Raw genomic sequence first — 23,740 nt, forward strand, 5'->3', positions numbered from 1 at the left:
CGCCGATCATGTTCACCGTGGCACGGTGGCACCACCATGTATTATTCAGTACTGGTATCCATTAAGCGTGGGACTCTTTCCCCCCCGGCGTTTGTGTCCGTGTGTACGTTCTGTATCTGTGTGTCTCACAGAAATGTCACCGAATGCGTTCGAATTTGACTCAGAGCTCCGGCGTCTGTATTTCTCCTGGCCGCCTCTTGTTTTCGCCACGCCTGACCTCAATTCCGCCGGGGTCGTTAGCTTATCAGGGGCGTGGGGCGGGACTCGGCGGGTGAGAGCGTGTTTTCATTGTGGCCGAGGAAATTCAATTAGGGAAGGGAGCGCGCGGACGACCCGATGCGCCGAGATTCACGGGGATTAGAGGCGCGGCCCGTGCGCCGACGGGGGTCGGGGTCGCCGGAGAAATGCTCGGCGCCGGAGAAAAGCCGCTTTCTATCATTTTCCAGCGTGGATGTGATGTGCTGACACGCCGCACTCGCACACTTGACCTTAAACATGACGGGCGCGATCGGCCGCATCATCGCCCCGACGCCACTAATGATGTTTATCGCGGGCGCAAACAAGACAACACATTCGAAACGCATTAGCCGCGCACAATAATGTCACGCCGGATGTAAAACCCATTCACCCACTAACACGCCGTAATCACGTTATCATCTCCCGGGCCGGAGCGTCCCGGTGATCCCGGCTCACGTTCCGATCCGCCGCGCCGACCCCCGGATCGAAGCGGTACTAATAATGTCATTAAAAACGACCTGGAACCAGGCGGAACTCGGATGGGATCAGACAGGATCAAAGGCAGAGCTGTGTACCCATCAATGATGCGCTGGTGGGGCGGATATCAAAGCCCTTAATCTCTGAAATCCGCCGGGTGGTCCACAAGCCTTGATTTGGGGGTGAAGGGGGGTATCAGACCGACTTTAGCCCTTAATAAGATGCGAGCAGTCGCCTTTCCTTCCCTGATGCGTCCACACAGCACGTCACACCCGTCCAAAGAAGCTGAGACTGAAAATGTGGCCAAAAGTATTCGGACACCCGACCGTGTCTGATGTTGATGTTCCGGTTCATTCCAAATCCGCCGTGTGGTCCACAAGCCTTGATTTGGGGGTGAAAGGGAGAACAGAAAGGGTATCAGACGACTTTAGCCCTTAATCCTTTCCTGATGCGTCCACACTATGCGTCACACCCATCCACATCAAAGCTGAGACTGAAAATGTGGCCAGAAGTATTCGGACGCCCCATCGGGAGCTTGTTTATGAGTGGCCTGTGCGTGCCGCCCTTCTGAGAAGCTTCTCACCAGACTTTGAAGTAAGTGTGTGTATGGGAATTTGTGCCTGTTCAGTCAAAAGATGACAGCATGTCGATATTCCGGTTCATCCCAAATCTGCCGGGTGGTCCATAAGCCTTGATTTGGGGGTGGAGGGAAAGGTGGGCGGCACAGTGGCTTGATGAATAGCACTGGCGCCTCACAGCAGGTGGGGCAGTCCAGGTCCTTTCTGTGTGAAGTTTGCATGTTCTCCTCCAGAGTCGTTATACTTGTTTTGAAACCACACGTTCAACAAGCTGATGCTCAGGCGTCTACAAACTTCTGGCCTCGTACCTGATTTCCTGATTCATTGTAACGTCGGAGCCGCTGGAATCACGGCGCTAAACGCTGCAACACCTGTAAATACTGCAGCAGGAACGCAGCCACAGCTCGGCGCGGGTGCTAACGAGGTGCAATCGAGTCAACACGCCAACGCCGCGTACCATCATCCCAGGCCTCCAGCCCGTCAGCCAAACTCGCAAACCTGCGCCGCTCCGGGGGTGTAAAACGCTCCACCGTCAACCTCACACAGCAGGGGTTCAGGATTTTAGTCTGGTTGCATCAGAACACATCATAAAATATTACATTTATTTTCTTTATAATGTGATGTGGTGCTTTTTACAGGCTACAGAATGTTCTGGGTTTGCAGCCGCGCTTTCAAAGCTCCTACAATGAGACGAACTGTTTGATACGTGATCAGCTGACTCAGCAGGGAGGATTCTAATAACACATGGAGCTCATGAGGCAGATTATTTAGACGCTCTACTTACGTCACCGCTGTTTTAGCATACTAAGCTAACACAGTTAGCCTCAGGACGTTCAAACCCACGCTAGCACGCCAGCTAACGCCTCCCTCTGTGTAATTTAAACGCTTAAACTGTCCCTGACGCCCGAATTTACAAACGATTAATAAACGACACTCGTATAATCACACCTTTATACACATCAAACATCAATGAGGATTTATTTACACTTGAAAGGAACTCTGTTGGTTGCTCCGCGTTCGTAATATTCGCCACGCTTGTCGTTTTTTTGTGAGGAGAATGCTGGGATTGCCCTCAGTGCTGAGGAGGCGTCGGACGCTCCCTCGTTATTCAGTCAGATCATCACTCAGAATTAAGGCGCCTCAGTAGGAGCATTTTAAGGGATCTAAGAATTTAGACACGCCCTCTTCTCATCTGTGTACCAGTTTTCTGGGTAAGTGAGACGGTTGTGATGCTTCTGTTTGTTCGTTTAACCTCTGTAGATGACTGCCAATTAGCTAACTCGCTAATGGAATAATGGATGATACGGATGGGTGAGTTTCTGGCGCTCTAATGGACCTGATTACTTCAACACTACGGTACCACTGGGAAACTGGGCAAGGCAAATTAAATCCTGCTAATTGGTCCCTAGCATCTTCGCCGGGCATTTCAGCACTGTGTGTGTGTGTGTGTGTGTGTGTGTGTGTGTTTCTCTTCATGCAACAGGAAGTCCGAAGCATCTGTAACATTTAAAGCCTCCCGTCAGCCAGAAAAATCCTAACGAGTCTGGTTCTGACAGCTGGCTCGCCGCTAACGCTCCCCCCATCCGCCATGAGCACCTGGGGTAATAAATTAGCCATGCTACAGGTACGAGAGGAGATCCTGAAGCGTCCTGAAGCTCATCGGCGCGGCTCTCTCGCCCGGCGCCTTCATCTCGGCGGCTCGTTTACCCGGGAGGCGCTACAGAGGCACTTAAGGTAATCCAATTAACGTCAGCGTGCTAGTTTAAACATCCCAAACAGCTGCGAGCAACAACTGGAGACGATTCCACCGAGCTCGTCGGGCCGGGTGTATCAGTCACCGCTCAAAGTGGTGGGTAGCACTGTCGCCTCACAGCAAGAAGGGTCTAGGTTTGATTCCCTTTCTGTGTGGAGTTTGCATGCCCCCCCCCCCCCCCGTCTGTGTGGGTTTCCTCTGGGTGCTCTGGTTTCCTCCCATAGTACAAAGACATCAGGTTAACTGGAGATACTAAATTGCCCTCTAACTCACTCACTCAGTCACTCACTCACTCACCTACTTAAACACTTACTCACTCACTCACTAACCTACCCACTAACTCACTCACTCACTTATTCACCCACTCAGTCACTAACTTACTAACCTACTCACTTAGTCATCCACTCACTAACTTACTAACTCACTTACTTACCCACTCACTCACTCACTAACCTTTTCACTAACTTACTCACTTACTCACCCACCCATTTACCAACCTACCTACCAACCTACCAATTCACTAACTTACTCACTTACTCATCCACTCAGTCACCCAGTTACTTATCCACTCAGATGCATTCATTCATTCACTGTCCATTTTACCACTGCTTTACCCTGGTCAAGGTCACAGTGGGTACAATTTACTGGGCTAAAGGCAGGAAACACCCTGGACAGGTCACCAGTCCATCACATACACACACACACACTTCATGTCTTTGGACTGTGGGAGGAAACTGGAGCACCCGGAGGAAACCCACACAGACACGGGGAGAACACAGAAAGGGGAATCAAACCCAGACCCTTTTTGCTGCTGAAACAGCGACTCCTACTGTCAGGCTTAGGCGCTGACACGAGCGGTGAAGGAACACCGAGATCAAACTGTGACTCTCTGTAAGGTTTAAGCTCTTTATAAGGAGTTTACACTTGATGGAAGAGGCGAGTGCTAGTCTGAGACTCTCCTCCACCAGCAGAGACATAATATAAGCTCAACATCACAATCCTGAAGCCCAGTTTAATTTCACAGCTTACTAAAATACGGCCGGTCTTCAGAAACCCTGTCAAAACAGTCCCGTCCTAACCCGTCGCCTCTGTCAGCGCTCCTGCCGCCGCCGCTCCTGCCTGACACGTACCGCCACCCGCTCTCTCAAAAATCATAACTCTATATCGACTTTTTAGCCATCACGTCTGTAGCGGCTCCTCGGCGTGGCTCCTCTATTTATAGATCAGGTGATGACGAACAGAGCCGGTGATAACAGCGAGCTGAGGGGTGATAAATACTGAACCCACCTCACAAAAACCTGCTCGCTCATTACCAGCTACAGAATTTACAAACCCATCCGGTTACCTCAGACACTCAGCGTTTGTTTACGTCTCTCTGGGTTTCTTTCCTGGACCCTTGGACCCTCTGAGCTAATAAATCGAAAGGTTGTGGGTTTGAATTCCAGCTCTGCTGCAACCACTGTTGGGGATTTTGAGCGGTGCCCTTCACCCTTTCGGCTCCAGGGACGCCGTACGATAACTGACCCTTCGCTCTGACCCAGGCGTCCAAACAAATGTTATTATTATTATTATGTATCATTTTAATTATTGTTGTTATTATTATCATTATTATTTTAATTATTATTATTTTAATAATAATTATTATTATCATTTTTATTATTAATATTATATTTTAATTATGATTGTTTTTATTTTTAATTATTATTATTATTTTTGGGATTATTACTGCTGATTTTATTTTTATCATTTTAATTATTACTATTGTTATTTTAATTATTAGTATTATTGTTGTTGTTATTGTTATCATTTAAATTATTATTATTATGATTTAACCGTTATTTTAACTACTACTATTATCATCATCATTATCATTTTAACTATATAATAATAATAATTATTTTAATTATTATTATTATTATTAATTATTATTGTTATTATTATTATTATTATTATTATTATTATTGTTGTTTGTTTGCCATACCTGAATCCTTTGACAATATTATGCACTGTAAAATACATAAATAAATCCTACAGATTCAGCAAAGATTTCTACTGAATAACAAACGTTTAGATCAACACGTCTGACTGCACAAGAGTGACTGACCCTCCACCATGCTTCACAGTCAGGATAAGGTTTTTGTGTTGATGAGTCGGGACATTTTAGCTCCAAATCTCAGCATCCAATTTTCACCAGATATCAAAGATTACTGACCCTGAAGCTCTGAACATCGGTAAGACAGCATAACTGGAACAAACAGAATCCAGAATGCTTTTAACCAAACATGAGGTTGATGTTGAAGCTTCAGGCTAAACTTGAATGAGGAGGTTTTAGTTTTGAAGCTTTTGTTTGGTAACAATAAACAGTAATTTATTATCCTGAAACCAGTCTGAGGTAATAAAGCATGTGAATGTGTGTGAATGTGTGTAAAAGTGTGTGAACGCTGCGATTACGACTCGGCGCTGGTGCTGCGGCGCTGGTGCTGCGGTGCTGACAGCTCGGTGCTGTTCCAGTAAATTCACTCCTGATAAAAAATAAACGCTTGCGAATCGCTCCGGCGCAGCCGCTACACAACAACAAGAACACGAAGAATAATTACTTCCTGTCTCCGAGCTCTGGTTCTGAATTGAAACGGATTTGCGTAGGAGTGGACGCCACGCCGCGCCGGGCGAGATGGACGTTCGCCGTCGATGTTTATCGGGGGAAGCGGAAATGACCGCATTAATAGCAGATGACTCGGCGTCTGTCAGCTTCTGATTCAGTTCACAGAGCAGATTTTACACAATTAGGATGTTTTTTAGAGTGAGATGACGTGTCATGTGACCAGCGAGACCCAGTCGAGTTGTGCATCATAAAAGTGGAAATCAAAATGAGATTTGGCATGAAAAATATCCACCGGTTACTGTGAACCAATCAGAAACGAGTATGTCACTGATGTAGGAGGTGAGGATCATCATTACAGTCTAAACCCTAACCCTAATCTCTAAACCTTAACCCTAAACCCTAACCCACCGGTTACTGTGAACCAATCAGAAATAAGTGCAGTTTACATCACTGACGTTTGGCTGTTTAAACCCTAACCCTAATCCTAACCTCAAACCTCAACCCTAAATCCTAACCCTAAAAATCAGCCCTAACCCTAAATCCTAAACCCTAACCTTAGAGTACGTTACTAACGTTTGGTTGTTTGAGGAGAAAAGGAGGTGAGAATCATCTTTATAGACTAATCCCTAAACCTAAACGCTAACCCTTACTCTAAACTTAAACCCTTACCCTAACCCCTAAACCCCAACATTAACCCTAAACCTTAGACCTAAACCCTAACTCCTAACCCTAAACTGTAACCCTCAACATTAACACAACCAGAAAACTAAACTCTAAACCTTAACCAAAACCATACACCTAACCCTTAATTCTAACCCTAACTCTAAATCTTAACCCCAACCTCTAATCCTTAATTCTAACCCTAACCTTAACCCTCCTAAATCTAAACCTTAATCCTAACTCTAGTCTCTAACTTTAAACCTTAACACTTAACCCAAACCCTAACCTCAACTTAAATCTTAACTCTAACCTTCAACCATAATGTAACCTTAAACCTCAACCCTAAACTATAACCCTCAACCTTAACACTTAACCTGAACACTAAACCCTAACCCTTACCCTAAATTCTAACCCTTGACACTGATCCTAAACCTCAACCCTAAACCCTTACCGTAACACCTAAGCTTTAACACTCACCCTTAACCTTGACCCTAACCCTTAACCCTAACCCTAAACCTTAACCCAAACTATTGGCTGTAATTGCTTCTTAACTTTATGGATTTTTGGAGTCACATGACTGTTAATGCTTCCTGCAACCCCTTACCGAACTTCACACCCCTAATAAAGATTCTGTTTTGGAGCTCAGAAGGAAAAATCAGAAGTTTTATTTTTTACAAGACTATACAAACTAGCATTCGGAGGTTAGGGGCCTTGCTTAAGGGCCCGACAGTTTCTGTGGTGCGACTAATTCTAGCGACCTTCTCATCACCTTTTCGGAACTTCCTCCATTGTATCTGCAGTTCAAACCCCGTGTGGAACATCTCACTAAACGTCGTGTTTTTGTTTGCCGCGTGTAAATGAATCTGCAGGACGGACGACGGCGCAGCGTAAACCGTGGGCTCCGACCCGCCGACCCGCCGAAGCCGGGTAATGTGCCAGTTTGGCGTGTGGATTACTAGTATCACTGACCCTGCCATCTGTTTCTGGTGCCTCATCGCCAACCCTTGATCCTAATCACCCACACAGACAGGATGAAATACAAAGCCCATTACCTCGAACGCCGCTAATAACGCCTTATCAATTAGCCGCATCGCTACCGATCGATGCCCCGCAGGTGGTACGAGCCCATTACCGCCGGCCGCTCGCTCCTTCTCCGGTTTCCGCCTGTTCATTAGCGTGCAGCGTATAAACGTATCGGCTGCTCCTAAACGCCTGCTTGATCGTCCTCCACCAGCGCATTAGCCCGAATATCATGTTTACGTCGCCGCTATTTGCATTTTAGAGGAAACGTTCCAATCCCAAACGGTTCAGATCATCTCAGTGTCGGGTTTCTTTTAACTAAATGGTTACGATCAGCGTCTGACAAATAAATAAAGAAACCTAAACCCAAACCTTAAACCCAAACCCTAAATCCTCACACCTAACCCTAAATCCTAACCCTAAACCCTAACCCTAAATCCTCACACCTAACCCTAAACCCATACCCTAAATCCTCACACCTAACCCTAAATCCTAACCCTAAACCCATACCCTAAATCCTCACACCTAACCCTAAATCCTAACCCTAAACCCAAACCCTAAATCCTCACACCTAACCCTAAATCCTAACCCTAAACCCAAACCCTAAATACTCACACCTAACCCTAAATACTAACCCTAAACCCTAACCCTAAACCCATACCCTAAATCCTCACACCTAACCCTAAACCCATACCCTAAATCCTCACACCTAACCCTAAATCCTAACCCTAAACCCAAACCCTAAATCCTCACACCTAACCCTAAATCCTAACCCTAAATCCTCACACCTAACCCTAAACCCATACCCTAAATCCTCACACCTAACCCTAGATCCTAACCCTAAACCCAAACCCTAAATCCTCACACCTAACCCTAAATCCTAACCCCTAAACCATAAGCCTAAACTCTAACATTAACCCTAACCCTAACTCCAACAATAAACCCTAAACCTTAAACCCTAACCTCTAACCTTAACACTAACCCTAAACCCAAACTCTAGCAATAAACCCTAAACTTTAACCCTAAGCTCTAACATTAACCCTTACCTCTAACATTAACTCTAAGATTAACCCTAACCCTAAATGCTAACCCTAAACGCTAACATTAACCCTAAATATTAAACCTAACCCTAAACCCCAAACTCTAACATTAACCCTAAACTCTAACATTAAATCTAAACTCTAATATTAACCGTAAACTCTAACATTAACCCTAAACTTTAAATTGGGTTCCTTTAATTAAATGGTTATGATCTGTGTCCAACAAATAAATAAATAAATAAACTCCGGCTGATGAACCCATATGAGACGCGAACACAAAAACATCCACCTACACTGTAAAAATAAACCGGTGAGTCGACGTCATTATTTCTGCATCTCGTTACCAATTAAACTGAAACGATTTGGCTTTTAAACTCGCTGCTGACGACAGTAATGCCAAGAGTGAAAATCCTCCTCCTAATAATCACCAGCACGAGCGAGAGGGTTTAAAGTCGACCCGAACAGAAGTCAGGAGAAAGTCTGCGGGCTGTAAAAGTAACTCCCGTCCCAAAACTTTAGCTCCAGTTTCTCCTCCCCGGTGTCAAACACGAGCAATTAAACAACGAGAGAAGAAAAACCATCTCGCTCAGTAATTAAATGTTACTGTTTTGTGAAAATCACAGGGGTCATGAAAGGGCCCACTGGCATGCTGGGAGCTGATCTGGTGCCAGAGTATTAAATTAAAATCTGATCCAAAATTATCTACCCCCCCCCCCCCCCCACACACACACACACATCGCCCCTGAGCAAGAACGAGTAAAAAAATCATAATAAATGTTCCTGTTTTTCATTAAATCACGGCAAATACGATAGAATTAAAACCTTTAATTAAAAAAAAAGTATTAAATAAATGTAAGATTAAACAGAGAACGTTTCTCAGTCCCCTCGACCCCCCGAGGCTTTACCGTCCAGGTGCTTCATATCAGGTTTGTCTTCTTTTGTGCTAAATCCTAAACCCCAAACCATAACCCTAAACCCTAACATTAACCCTAAACCTCAAACCCTACACCTTAACCCTAACCCTAAACTCTAACATTAATCGTAACCCTAAAAACTTAAACATAAACCCTAAACCTAAACTCTAACATTAACCCTAATCCTAAACTCTTACATTAACCCTAAACTCTAACATTAATCCTAATCCTAAACTTTAACATTAATTCTAACCCTAAACTCTAACATTAATTCTAACACTAAACTCTTACATTAACCCTAACCCCTCATTCTAGCCTAACCCTAACCCTAACCCTAAACTCTAACATTAACCCTAACCCTAACCCTAAACTCTAACATAACCCTAAACCCTAACATTAACCCTAACCCTAACTCTAACATTAACCCTAAACCCTAATCCTAAACTCTAACATTAACCCTAAACCCTAAACTATAACAATAACCCTAACCCCTAACCCTAAACCTTAACCCTAAAACCTTAACCTAAAACCATAACATTAACCCTAAACCTTAAACATTAACCCTAATCCTAAACCTTAGCTCTAACCCTAACCCCTAACATTAATTCTAACCCCTAATTCTAACATTAACCCTAAACCCTAACATTAATTCTAACCCTAAACTCTAACATTAACCCTAAACATTAACCCTAAAACCTTAACCTAAACCATAACATTAACCCTAAACCTAAAATATTAACCCTAACCCTAAACCTTAACTCTAACCCTAACCCTAAACTCTAACATTAACCCTAAACCTTAAACATTAACCCTAACCCTAAATCAATTGATTTATCCTGGTGGTTGCTCAGTGGTTAGGGTACTGGACAAGTAATCAGTAGGTTGCTGGTTCAAGCCCCACCACCACCACCACCATGTGCTAACCCATAGCACATCTGAGATTCGGACATCTCTGTGCCACCTGTGCGCCCACTTCATAATAATAAAAAAAAAAATAAACTTAATAAATGATAAACTACTTCAATTTAGTGGGAGCAAGGCTAAGATTAACTACCTGTAGAGTCACTGCTGCTCTTTATGCTTCAATTACTGAATGTAGGGCGAGAGGGGGTAGGTCTCCACCCTCTAAGAGGGCATCCCAAAACCCTACAGTCACATTTAATCAGCGGTATTAAAGTCACGACGGGGATCATTACAGCGCACAGAGAGAACGGACAATGCAGCAACAGATCTGGTAAATTCTTCACAATCACCCATAATTCAGTGCTTCAAGCGGTCCGTCCACTCTGGCCCCGGGGCCCGGACTCTCTCTTCATCATGAAAAAGATGAAAAAGCCCTAATTAACACGAGGGCAGAGCCGGGCACCACCAGCGCCAGTTTGCTTTGCTATATCGGGAACGTTCATTAAAAGTGCTCGTGCTAATCATGACGGAACGGCTCCGGGCTTCAGCGTGAGGATCAGAAATGACAGATCAGACGTGAAGAAGATCAATAACACGTCAGGTTTTATATCTGTAATTAATTCAGTATTTTTTATTATGAATAAATCAGTTGAATATAAATGATCCGCTGATAGAAACTCAGTTTAATATCAAATAAATTCACATCATCGTCCGGCTCAGATTTACATTTTATTTACATTCCCACCGACGCTTTTATCCAAAACACCGTACGATTGTGAGCGGTTAATTGAAACACGTTGGGAAACGTCGTAATGTTTATTGATTATTAGTATAGATAAAACTCTTTAACCCTGAACCCTAACCCTAACATTAACCCTAAACCTTAACCCTAACCACAACTCTAACATTAACCCTAAACCTCAACAACCCTAACATTAACCCTAAACCTTAACCCTAACATTAACCCTAAACCTTAACCCTAACCCTAACATTAACCCTAAACCTTAACCCTAACATTAACCCTAAACCTTAACCCTAACCCTAACTCTAACATTAACCCTAAACCTTAACCCTAACCCTAACATTAACCCTAAACCTTAACCCTAACCCTAAACTCTAAAATTAACCCTAAACTCTAACATTAACCCTGAACCCTAAACTCTAACATTAACCCTGAACCCTAAACTCTAACATTAACCCTGAACCCTAAACTCTAACATTAACCCTAACCCTAAACTCTAATATTAACCCTAAACCTAACCCTAACCCTAAACTCTAACATTAACCCTGAACCCTAAACTCTAAGTAATGTTAGTATTGATTAAAAATGATAACTATGGATTAGTAATGATTAGTGTTCATGATTATCAATTATTAGTTTAGATTAGTAATTATTAGTGTGGATTAGTAATCAGAAGTAATGATTAGAACGGAATAGTATAGATTAGTAATGATTAGTCTTTATTATTCTTGCTTATTAAGATTAGTAATAATAAGTATGGATTAGTATTGACTAGTATTGATTTGTATGGATTACTAATGATTAGTAATGATAAGTGTTGATTAGACTTCATTGATTAATAGCATGTATTAGTAATGGTTATTATAGTATTAGTTATTAGTAATGGTTATTTCTATGGACTAGTAATTATTAGTAATGATAAATGTGGATTAATGATGATTAGTACAGATGTAATGGTAATGGTTAGTATTGACCAGTGTTTATTAATTATTAATATAGATAAGTAAGGTTAGTATGACTAATAATGATAAATATGGATTAGTAGTGATTAGTATTGATTAATGTTTAATAATTGTTAGTATTTGTGTTCATTGATGATTAGTACAGATTAGTAATGGTTAGTATAGGTTAGTGTGGATTAGTCAGTATTCTGCTCTTCCTGTTCATATGTTACGGCTCATTAAAAGAAATAATTTCAGGTAAAATTCAGCCACACTAAACCTCTCATTAACTAAACGTCCATAACTGACAGTTTCCTGGTAATACGGTTACCGTGGCGACCCTGTGCTAATGTGAGGGGCGTTACTGTGAGCTGGTTATTTGTGCTCTGAGTCTGGAGTTCAGACGGAGGAATCGGATCCTGATGAAGACGTCTCCGCCCGGAGACCAATCAGTGCTGACAGCACATTTACCTAAACCGGTCCTGCCCGGCCCTCGTTCCACTCCAGGTGTAATTACCCATCATCCCGCTGCCATCGTAGGTGCGCCGGCGCTACGCTCGGCCGTGTTATCCCGTCCGAATCACTCGCAGCTTTCAAACTTCATCAGCTTTAAACGCCGCCGCTCTGATCTCCGGCGCTCCGGCGTACCCGAGAACGGTGGGCGCGCACGACGCCGCCTGACACGCTGGCACTCCGCTAAAAACCTTCAGAGCGGCGTGCGCTCCTCACAAACACGCTAATGAATTTTACAAGCACCTTCTAATTAAATCTTGTCCAAGATCTTATCTGCTAATTAGCGCTTCCACATTAGCTTTGCGCCGCTTCATTTAGATTCATTTGTTCGCGTTTTCAGGCAGGAGGTTTTCGTTCGTCGTTTCTGATTCCAAATCTGTGTGGCGCTCGTTTTTAATAAACCAGTTTAAATCCTGCAGAACTGATTGTCTGAGTTTTATTTAGTTGCTTTACGACAATAACAGTCTCACATCCAGATCTCTTTGTTTCTATACGTGCTTGGTTCGCGTGGACGTTTTTACATTGTGAAGGACAGTAGCCAGAGGGCACTAGCGCACCAGCGAGCTCAAATCTCATCTCTGCTACCGGTCGGCTGGGCGCTGTAGAGGGAGGGACTGGGGTCCTCGTCACTAGGCAATTATGACCTCGTCTGACCAGGGATAAGGGGTACTGACCACGGATGGCATGTGATACTGAGCTCTGTGAGGCTCCACCCCTGGTAGGTGAAAAGAAGCGATCACTGCGCATTACATGTCATAATCGAAACCATCAGAGAATGAAAGCTTCGCAACAGTTACTAACAGATGTAATAAATCAATATAATTATATAAAGGGAATTATAAGCTTCCAGCTTTGCAGCAACAGTTTAGGGAAGGACCTTTCCTGTTCATGAAGACATTTACATTTTCCGCATTTAGCAGATGCCTTTATCCAAAATGACTTACAGTACTGTGACAATATACAGTCTGAGCAATTGAGGGTTAAGGGGCCTTGCTCAAGAACCCAACAGTAGCAATCTGGCAGTGGTGGGTTTTGAACCAGGGACCTTCTTATTACTAGTCCAATATCTTAACCGCTAGGCTACAGCTACCTTTAAGGAACCAAGAAACTCCAGAGTCATGACTTCAGCCCCATTTAACAGCTTCAGTCTTTTGACTGAATAGGCACAAATTCCCACAGACAGAAGCCTTCCCAGAACAGCGTCTGTTCTTATAGTCCGACAAGCTCATGATCACATGTCCGAATACTTTTGGCCCTATAGTGCACAGTGTCAACGGTCTAAACATCGTGTTGCACCACTGATAACCTTTATTAAGTGTAAGATTTTGATTTGTATGTTTCTGACCGTTTCCTGGCTCCCGGCGCTAAAAGCAGCGGCGTGGAACCTGCCGGAGGTGCGATTGAGACGTTTCGGTGGAGAACTGAAGCAAACCGATGGACTCTGTGAAAAGAACGGCGGTTGGGAATTGGCACGGCGCGGAGTGTCTATAAATATAAAATAAAAGATATGTTTTGGACCGGTTGACACGCGGTGGGCGGGAAAAAGGAGGAAATTCGTCCCGGGTGGACGCCAACAACCCGGCAAAGAGGCATGTTTAATTCAAAACAAAGCCGGTGAGATTCGACTGGCAGAGACTCGAACTGGGGTCGGACTGCCCGAGGATCCGGCCGAGGCGAAGACGTTAAGAGCGAGACCTCTGCCGCCGGGGAAGGTTCAGGGTTGTTTTTAATTACACACAGCGCTTAACTGGTTTAATTAGACTTATTTAAACGTGTTTATTAAAGGGGAGGATTACAGTTAAGGTTGCCTCTAGCCCAACCTTAAACCCTGCCTCTACTCATCTTAAACCCTGCCTCTAGCCCAGCCTTAAACCCTGTCTCTACTCATCTTAAACCCTGCCTCTAGCCCAGCCTTAAACCCTGCATCTACTCATCTTAAACCCTGCCTCTAGCCCAGCCTTAAACCCTGCATCTACTCATCTTAAACCCTGCCTCTAGCCCAGCCTTAAACCCTGCATCTACTCATCTTAAACCCTGCCTCTAGCCCAGCCTTAAACCCTGCATCTACTCATCTTAAACCCTGCCACTACTCGTCTTAAACCCTGCCACTACTCATCTTAAACCCTGCCTCTAGCCCAGCCTTAAACCCTGCATCTACTCGTCTTAAACCCTGCCACTACTCGTCTTAAACCCTGCCACTACTCATCTTAAACCCTGCCTCTAGCCCAGCCTTAAACCCTGCATCTACTCGTCTTAAACCCTGCCACTACTCGTCTTAAACCCTGCCACTACTCGTCTTAAACCCTGCCTCTAGCCCAACCTTAAACCCTGCCTCTACTCATCTTAAACCCTGCATCTACTCATCTTAAACCCTGCCACTACTCGTCTTAAACCCTGCCACTACTCGTCTTAAACCCTGCCACTACTCGTCTTAAACCCTGCCTCTAGCCCAACCTTAAACCCTGCCTCTACTCGTCTTAAACCCTGCCTCTAGCCCAACCTTAAACCCTGCCTCTACTCGTCTTAAACCCTGCCTCTACTCGTCTTAAACCCTGCCTCTAGCAAAACCTTAACCCTGCCTCTACTCGTCTTAAACCCTGCATCTACTCGTCTTAAACCCTGCCTCTAGCCCAGCCTTAAAACCTGCCTCTACCCATATTAAACCCTGCCATAAATCTGACTCTAATTTAACCTTAAACCATGCCCTAAACCATGCCTCTTCCCAACATTAAACCCTGCCTCTACCCATCTTAAACCCTGCCTCTAGAGGGTTTGGAGTTGTTTTTAATAACACACAGGGCTTAATTGGTTTAATTAGGCCTCTGTTTTTATTAAGAGAAGGATTACAGAAGAACTTGTGATTACTGGTCACACAGAACAGACCGGCGGTTAAAAAATACTAATAAAATAAATAACTAAAATAATAAAGGTCTGAAACTGCGTCTCCATAAATATTCTCAGTGTAGGAGCAGAGCTGCAAGGACAGAAAGAATAAAAAAGGTCACAAACCATTTTCATATAAAAAAAACTCTCATTAACGTAATCACCGCGGCTATTTGTAGAGCGAGCGCTCCACCGCTGCCTCTCCGGGACCCGATTATTCATTAAATAAAGAGCTAAAGCCGACAAAACACGTACAAGCAGAACAAAATATGGTCTGAACGTCTTACACCGATTTGCTCAGCAAATTTTCACTCAACACGCCGCCATCCGTCCCGAGAATAAAAGCCTCTCGCCCGAAACGCTTCTGCACGTGTCCCGCTGTCACTCCAAACCGCCACGGCGACGCCAGGCTCGACTGCACCGGTCCGTGTAGTCATTATAAAACCTGTTTGTGCCCGTTCTGCCCCCCGGCGACTCCGGCTAGGACAGCGCTAACAGTGTTCCTCAAACCGCCAGAAGAAAACAAACACGACGAGAAGTTGAGGCGGAGAAACTTTCAGTGATGAGCAACGACTAACCAAGATAAAAGCTCTAAAACAAGATCTAGCCAAGATTGAAGCACTAAAACTGGAACAAACCAACAACAAAAAGCACTAAAACTAATCAAGAATGAAGTACTAAACTATAACTAACCAAGATAAAAGTACTAAAACTAGAACTAACCAAAAACAACAAGGACTAGAACTAACCAAGATAAAAGCTCTAAAACAAGATCTAGCCAAGATTAGAGCCGTTACCTGTAGCCGGGTCGGCGGTGCGCTCGATCAGGTGGTCGTCCTGATGGACCCACTCTCCGTTACACTTGAAGTAAATCTGAGTGGCCGGTGTGGAGCGGCAGGTCAGCGTGACCGGTTTGTTCTTTATGATGTAAACGTCGTCCGGCTCCACCAGGAAGTGAGGCAGCAGGTCCGAGAAGGCCGCCGGCAGGGGGTGCGTCACCGTGGCCGCGTGTTCCGCTCCTGTACAGGGATCAAAGAGAAGGGACCAAGAATAAAAACACTATAACTTGTGGTGGCTAGGGTGGGTGAAGAAGCCTAGTTGGTGGGTAGGTGCACTTGTCAGTGCAGGACTTAAGCCCAGATTCTAAAACTAGAACTAACCAAGAATTAAGTACTAATACTAGAAATAGAAGCGTGGCATCAGTAAGGGCATCCGGTGTATCTGCTGTGGCAATGACCAGTGAGGAGAGATGATTGAAGACGTTCGTGCGCTCTGCAGCCGTGATTTTTTTCTGTTATGTGAAGATAAACGAGGCGCCGACTCTGACTCTGTAGCTTCATTTGTTAGGTGAAATGTTTTTCTGCTCCTCGTAATTAAGAACGAGTCGCTAATTTATCCTCTTCTGCACCAGATCAACAACAATTAGGGGTCTGTAGCACTCTTCCACTGCCTCTGTTTATCTACAGCTTACACACTGCCTCTGTTTATCTGCCCTCAATCCTGCCTTAAGTTCTGCCTTTACTCAACATTAAACCATGTATTAAATCCTGCCTCTACCACAACCTTAAATCCTGCCATAAACACAGCCTTTACCCATTATAAACCCTGCCTTTGAACCTTCAAATCTCAAACTTTCCCTCTATTTCAACCTTAAAATCTGCCTCTATCTCGACCTTATAACCTGCCTCTACCCATCATAAACCCTGCCATAAATCTGACTGTAGTTTAACCTTAAACCATGCCCTAAAGTATGCCTCTACCTCAACCTTAAACCCTGCTTTAAAGCCTGCTTCTACCCAACATTAAACCCTGCCTCTATCTAACCTTAAACTCGGCCTTTATCTTACCTTAAACTCTGCCTCTACCTCAACCTTAAACCCTGCTTTAAAGCCTGCTTCTACCTAACATTAAACCCTGCCTCTATTTTTTTAAATGAATAATACTACAATGGGGGGTGATGAATACCAGGCACTGCACAAGAGGAACTGCCGTTCAGTCGAACCACCCATCCACCCCGTCTGAAATCAGATTTCATTAACCCGCGGACGAGGTCTCGCCGGACACGGTCCACATAACGAGTCTTAAATTAGCGGCGTGGTGATTAGCCGTTCACTCGTCAGGGTGGCCGCTGTTTTATCTCCCCCAGATCCAACACGACGTTATTACTTAATCATCAGAATACTTTCGGCTGTATAGTGTACGCTTTACGCTTTACATAAACACTGACGTGTACGTTCACGTCTCGTACCGTGACGTCACACACAGAGCACACAAACGCCGGGACGTCTGCGCTCTTTATTAGCCGGAGCTGTGAGGGACGCATCCTCGCATCAGCGCCCCCCGGAACGTTCCTCCTAACACTGATTATTTATTCATGAGACAAAGAGGCATAAATTAGCCGCGCACAGCATCAAATGAATGTCTGTATTGTGTGTAGGGCTGATCGATGGTCCTCCGCGGCACTGCATCATAATGTACGCTGTACATTTATCACCGTAACCCCCCCCTCCACAACACACACACACACGCTTAACTGCGTCCCTACAATTCAGCGCAAAAATAAATAAACTCCATCCATCTCATTAGCTTAGCCTTCTGAACGGAAGCCAATCGTGGAACGTGGCTATGTCTAACCGGCATAACATTATGACCACCTTCTTAATATTGTGTTGGTCCCCCTTTTGCAGCCCCATACGCAACAAACTGTGATGCTTTGTGTTTTCTGACACCTTTCTATCAGAACCAGCATGAACTTCTTCAGCAGTTTGAGCTACAGGAGCTCGTCTGTCAGATCGGACCACACGGTTCGGCCTTCGCTCCCCACGTGCATAAATGAGCCTTGGCCGCCCATGACCCTGTCGCCGGTTTACCACTGTTCCTTCCTTGGACCACTTTTGATAGATACTGACCACTGCAGACCGGGACACACCCCACAAGAGCTGCAGTTTTGGAGATGCTCTGACCCAGTCGTCAAGCCATCACAGTTTAGCCCTCTTTAAACTCGCTCAGATCCTCACGCTCGCCCATTTTTCCTGCTTCTAACATCAACTTTGAGGATAAAATGTTCACTCGCTGCCTAATATATCCCCCCCACTAACAGGTGCCGTGATGAAGAGATAATCAGTGTTATTCACTTCACCTGGCAGTGCTCAGAATGTAATGCCTGGTTCGGTGTGTAAAATGCAGTCACAGATCCATCATGACCACATAATTTTGGATATTTAAACCCAGGCCTTGACAGATCTGGTACGTCTGTCTGACTTTTCATCTGCATTTTTAATACGGTGTAGTTTTTACACCGGATGCCCTTTCTGACGCAACCCTTCTATTTACCCGAGCATGGGACCTGCACCGAGAGCGCACTGACACAGACCCCAATCATCTAGAATTAAGAGAAAATAATTAAGCAGAGTTTCCTGGTCTGAATAAGACGTGGTGTGAAGGTGATGAACAGAAATGTGACGTAATGAACTAACAAAATTGGTGTTTTTACACCTTATGGTGCAAAAGAAAGCCCCGAAACCCCAATCAGATTTGGTTTGGACACCTATTCAAGGATTCTGCATTCGTGTCAAGATCCAAAGTGTCATAAATACGTGCTGGGTGCACAGACAATTCGAAGCGTAATGCCACGTCAAAACCGCTCCTCCTGCCCGCTGCGGCGCGAGACGCTAACACTGTACAGCAGCTGCCGACCGCTGGACCCAGAAGACGAGCCGCCGGCCCCTGTCGCCCCCCATCAGGTCTCGTACCGAAGCCCCAGCTGCTACTGATTCCCGCCACAGCCGCTAAAGTGTGTCACTTCTGCTTTCCAGAACGCACTCGGCTCGGCACGACCCATCCCAACAATAAAAGCCCCACGGAGCAACACGAACAGCCCCGCAGACCCATAAACAAACCCTAAAGCTAGAGCTTAACCATACAAACAAACCTCCCATATTCCAAATTAGCTTCTTAAACGGACTTATTTACACCCAACAAAGAGCCAAAGTCACATGATTGGATCATTATAACCTCAAAAACAATTTCAGTTCCCAAAGTGGCTTCATAAAGAGACTCCACAGCACCAAAACAAGCAGTGTGAATCTCCACGGACCCCCACAAACAACTCAAAAGCACTTTAGTCCCAAAACAGAACCCTAAACAAAGCTGCAAAACAAACAGGCCATTAACTCAACAGCCAAAGACAAATATTTCCAAAAACAGGTCCAAACAACCCCACAAAACAGACCTCACACCCATCAGAGGAACCACCAGCTCCATAAACCCAGACACTACAGACCATATTCTCCATTAAACAGGTTAACAGACCCTAAACACAGATCATAACCTGATGAACAAGCAAGAAGCTTATAAATGATCCATAGTGCCTTATAAACCAAACTAAAGCACCAACACCAGCTCTAAAGTCACATAAATAACCTCAAAGGCTCAGAACTGGTCTGACCTTTTCAAACTCCTCCAATGAGACTGTTTGATACGACGCAATAAAAGCAACTCAGGCCGTACGAACAAAGCTTACCGTGACTTACTGTAGTAAAACAGCGAGTGAGGAATGTGATTAGTGGAGGAACTTATGAGCAGTAATAATGAAGAGAAGTTTAGTGCTCCTGTCTCCTTCTTTTACTACATTAAACCACGTTAAGCTTTATTTTCAACCAGAAGCGTTTTAGACTCTGGGAGAAGCTGATTCTGATTCTCACCATTTCTCAGAAGCTGGAGCTGTAACACAAGTTTAAAAGTGAAACAGGGAGGAGAATCCAGATAAACACAGATACATGTGGAGCTGTAACCCTGGATCTGACGCTTATTCCACACTAATGCAGATTCGTCTCATATTCACACTTTGATGAGGTTTTACTGCACCGCTCAAGCCGAGCGCTGAACAAAGCGCCGATTTAGGGGGCGCCACACCGGATCATTCGTCATTCTGCCCCGTCCTCCCTGACCACATCCATAAACCTCAACGTTTCAACTCCACCCTTCCGCCTCTCCACACCAGTACCCGCTGACCGAGAGCACTAAAAGCGGTTGTTCTTAAATCCCGTCCTCGACAGATCTGGTACGTCAATCTGACTTTTGAGCCGCATTTATATATATACAGATTACAGTCAAGGTGGGTATATTGCTGCTCACACCTCCTCCGACCCGCCCTTTCCAACCCTTTTCCACCCATGCACTCTGCACAGGTGCTTCTATCCACCAATCAGGGTCCTTACACAGCGTTTTGAAGACCCTGCCCACATATTCATCCCTCCCTGCAGACACTGCCAATTATGCCTGCTAGATCAGCATTTCCCAACCTTGCACCACGGACCGGTTTCATATAAGACATAATTTTACGGATGGGTGGGGAAGGAAGGATTTAATATTATTTAATAATATTGCTCACAAACAGTGTAAAATGAGCTGTTTTTGCTGCAACGAGACGGTGCTCCCACCTAGGGGTGACAATAAGACAATAACACCCGAAACAGAAGCAGTGAAATTATTTATTCTTTCTGTGCGGCCCGGTAATAAATAGCCCACGGACCGGTACCAGTCCATGGCCCGGTGGTTGGGGACCACTGCGCTAGATGGCGCCCAGCCGACCGGTGGCAATGCCGAGTTTCTGACCAAAGGCTTCCCACGGAATATCCCGCTGCGCCACCTGGGCGCCTGATCCGCATGTTTAATTTGGAACGTTTTTTACACCGGATGCCCTTCCTGACACATCCCTCCTATTTACCCGGGCCTGAGACCTGCACCGAGAGCGCACTGACACAGACTATCATCTAGAATTAAAGAGAAAATAATTAAGCAGAGTTTCCTGGTCTGAATAAGACGTGGTGTGAAGGTGATGAACAGAAATGTGACGTGACGAACAGACCGTCTCCACACTGAATGTAAATAATGCAGTCAGATGTGGAGAAGTGTCAGTGGGATACGAAATAAACAGCTCGCGGCAGATTGTCACGGATAATGAATAGGAAAAACGTCCGGGTTTATATTTAGACCGTAAGAGAAAAATCTTTTCTAACATCCACAGTTTCCTTCTAATAATAAAATAAATAAATCCAATTAATTTGATGTGTGAAGAATTTTCATCAGGACTGAATGAACTGACTAGACATTTAGATTCAGATGGAACCTTTAGATGTAGAAGTTTTGCTATTAATTGCTCACATGTATAATAAATAAATGATATAAGGAAATAATATGCTTCTATATGTACGGCAACAGTTTAGGGAAGGTCCTTTTCCATTCTTAGCTCTTTTGAATGCTCTGAATGAGCACAAATTCCCACAGGCACAGTTTAAAAGTCTTGCAAGAAGCCTTCTCAGCGGAGCGGCGGTTGTTCTAGATCAGGGGTTTCAAACTCACGGCCCGCGGGCCAGATCCGGCCCGCCGCGTCATTTGATCCGGCCCGCGAGAGCTTAAACGACTGTATGATTGTTGTGATGGTTCGAGTCGTTACAGAGACGCGCTTATAATTTAATGCGCTCCTGCGCCTTTAAGAGACAACGTGACATTGTAGTCATGGCAACTAACTTTAACCTTCGCTAAGAAGCCATGTGACTTTTACGGCAAAAGAACGCAGGGTAGCGTAGTTAGTAACGTAAACAATAATAAATAAATACAAATAATTATATCGCAATATAATACCCAAGCATCGTCTGTAAGTAGTGGCGTTTATATTCTCAGTTGTTAGTAAATGTTTAGTGAGTATATCACAGCGTTTTAGTTACAAACTTACCGTCATTAAATACTTTTGTTACGTTACTATAGCAATTAGTATCTTTACACACAATTTTAACTTGTTATTTTACGTTTGGTCAAATCTCATATTGTACCAGATGTAACACTTGACTACAGCTGTGTGCTTTTACTGTATTAGGTTCTTTATTGTTTTTATTGTTTGTATTTTTACTTCATTTTGATGCACACAGCTGGGGAGCAAATAAACCGACTGTATTCTGAAGGGAGCTGTTGGTCTGTCTGTCTGTCTGTCTGTCTGTCTGTCTGTCTGTCTGTCTGTCTGTCTAGCTGAGAAAGGGGGATAAACTATTAGTGAGGGCAGAATGATTGTCTTAAAAATACACTGTAAAATCCTAAATAAACTGCATCTTTTAAAATGCAGGCTGATTTTGTGACCTGCAAAGTGACACATCCCGCCAGTATATGATGTTACACATATTTACACATGATCCTAAAATGTACAAGAAGATAATTAAGAAAATTGAGCATAAAGAGGAAATTTAATGAAAGTGAAAACAAGTTTGTGCTTCAGGAAGAAAAACCGGTGCGTCTCTTGTGTTATGAGGCCGTGTCTGTGGTAAAGTAGGACAATATAAATGCAGAATTCAGCCTCCAAGAAAAACAGCAATGTGACTGCAATCACAGCAGGATAGGTTACAATCGGCCCTTTGAGGGCCACAATAATGCTGATGTGGCCCTCGGTGAAAATGAGTTTGACACCCCTGTTCTAGATGAAAAGGTCACACAGACGTCGCTCTGTTTAATTACTGAGGCAGTTTGTACCCTAGTGCTTAAGATACTGGACTAGTAAGATGGAGGTCGCTGGGTCAAATCCCAACACTGGCAATCTGGCAAAGGTGGGGTTTGAACCAGTGACCTTTCGATTACTAGTCCAGTACGTTGACCATTAGGCTACATCTGCCACTGTTGGACCCTTGAGCGAGGCCCTTAACCCTCAATCGCTTAGACTGTATACTGTAAGTCACTTTAGATTAAAGCGTCCACTAAATGCTTAAAATGTGATCGGTCGGGTGTCCAAATACTTCTGGCCTTATACTGAAGCTCTACACTACACTGGTCAGTCTGGAGGTTTGTCTGTGTGTCTAATACGGACATGCTTAAATTCCCTGTGCACTCTGGTGAACCATGCAGGCCTAGGAGAGCCACAGTCTAGCACAAGCACCTAGCGAGCGATCATGAGCGGATCCCGATAACGCACGTCCGACCCCGACAGCGCGACCCGAATCGTCCCTCCGCGTACCTCGTTACGCGGCAGACAAAAGCAGAGAAGGTCACGTCCGCTCCGGGCTAAACAGGTACCCTGTCGCTCGGTGTAACCTTTCAAAGTCAATTAGAGTCTTTTATCAGCGCCGTGTCTCCGCGCCGGCGCTCGATCGGCGGGCGGAATTTGCATCGGCGTGATGGACGACGGCCATAAACGTCGCCTTTATGACACCATCAGCTCCTCACGATGCCTTCCGAGTTTAATTTCATTAAACTTACCACCCCGGAATATTAAACCATTTCATGTTCCAGTGATTCGACGACGACGCTGCCGCCTCGGCGTGGGTGATTTTTCATGACGGGTGCGAGTCCGTCCTCTACACTCATGAGTTTTTCCTTTTATAATGATTGATGTTATCGAGAAGTGTTTTTTTTTTTTGAGCTCTTTGACGATTGTATTTTTATTTACGTCGATCTCTTCAATCTTTGCCTCTTTCCTTAATTTTTTGGGTCTC

The 23,740-nt window shown here is 44.5% G+C and overlaps 1 protein-coding gene across 1 annotated transcript in view; it reads right to left on the reverse strand.

Moving 5' to 3' along the window:
* Positions 1 to 23,740, reverse strand: part of unc5a (unc-5 netrin receptor A) — a 159,017-nt gene that overhangs the window by 67,358 nt on the left and 67,919 nt on the right. The window contains exon 2 of the mRNA XM_063018420.1: positions 16,061 to 16,282. Coding sequence (XP_062874490.1) covers positions 16,061 to 16,282 — 222 coding nt within the window. The remainder of the gene's footprint in view (positions 1 to 16,060; positions 16,283 to 23,740) is intronic.

The sequence above is a fragment of the Trichomycterus rosablanca genome, chromosome 22 (genome assembly GCF_030014385.1).
Source record: "Trichomycterus rosablanca isolate fTriRos1 chromosome 22, fTriRos1.hap1, whole genome shotgun sequence".
Taxonomy (NCBI): domain Eukaryota; kingdom Metazoa; phylum Chordata; class Actinopteri; order Siluriformes; family Trichomycteridae; genus Trichomycterus; species Trichomycterus rosablanca.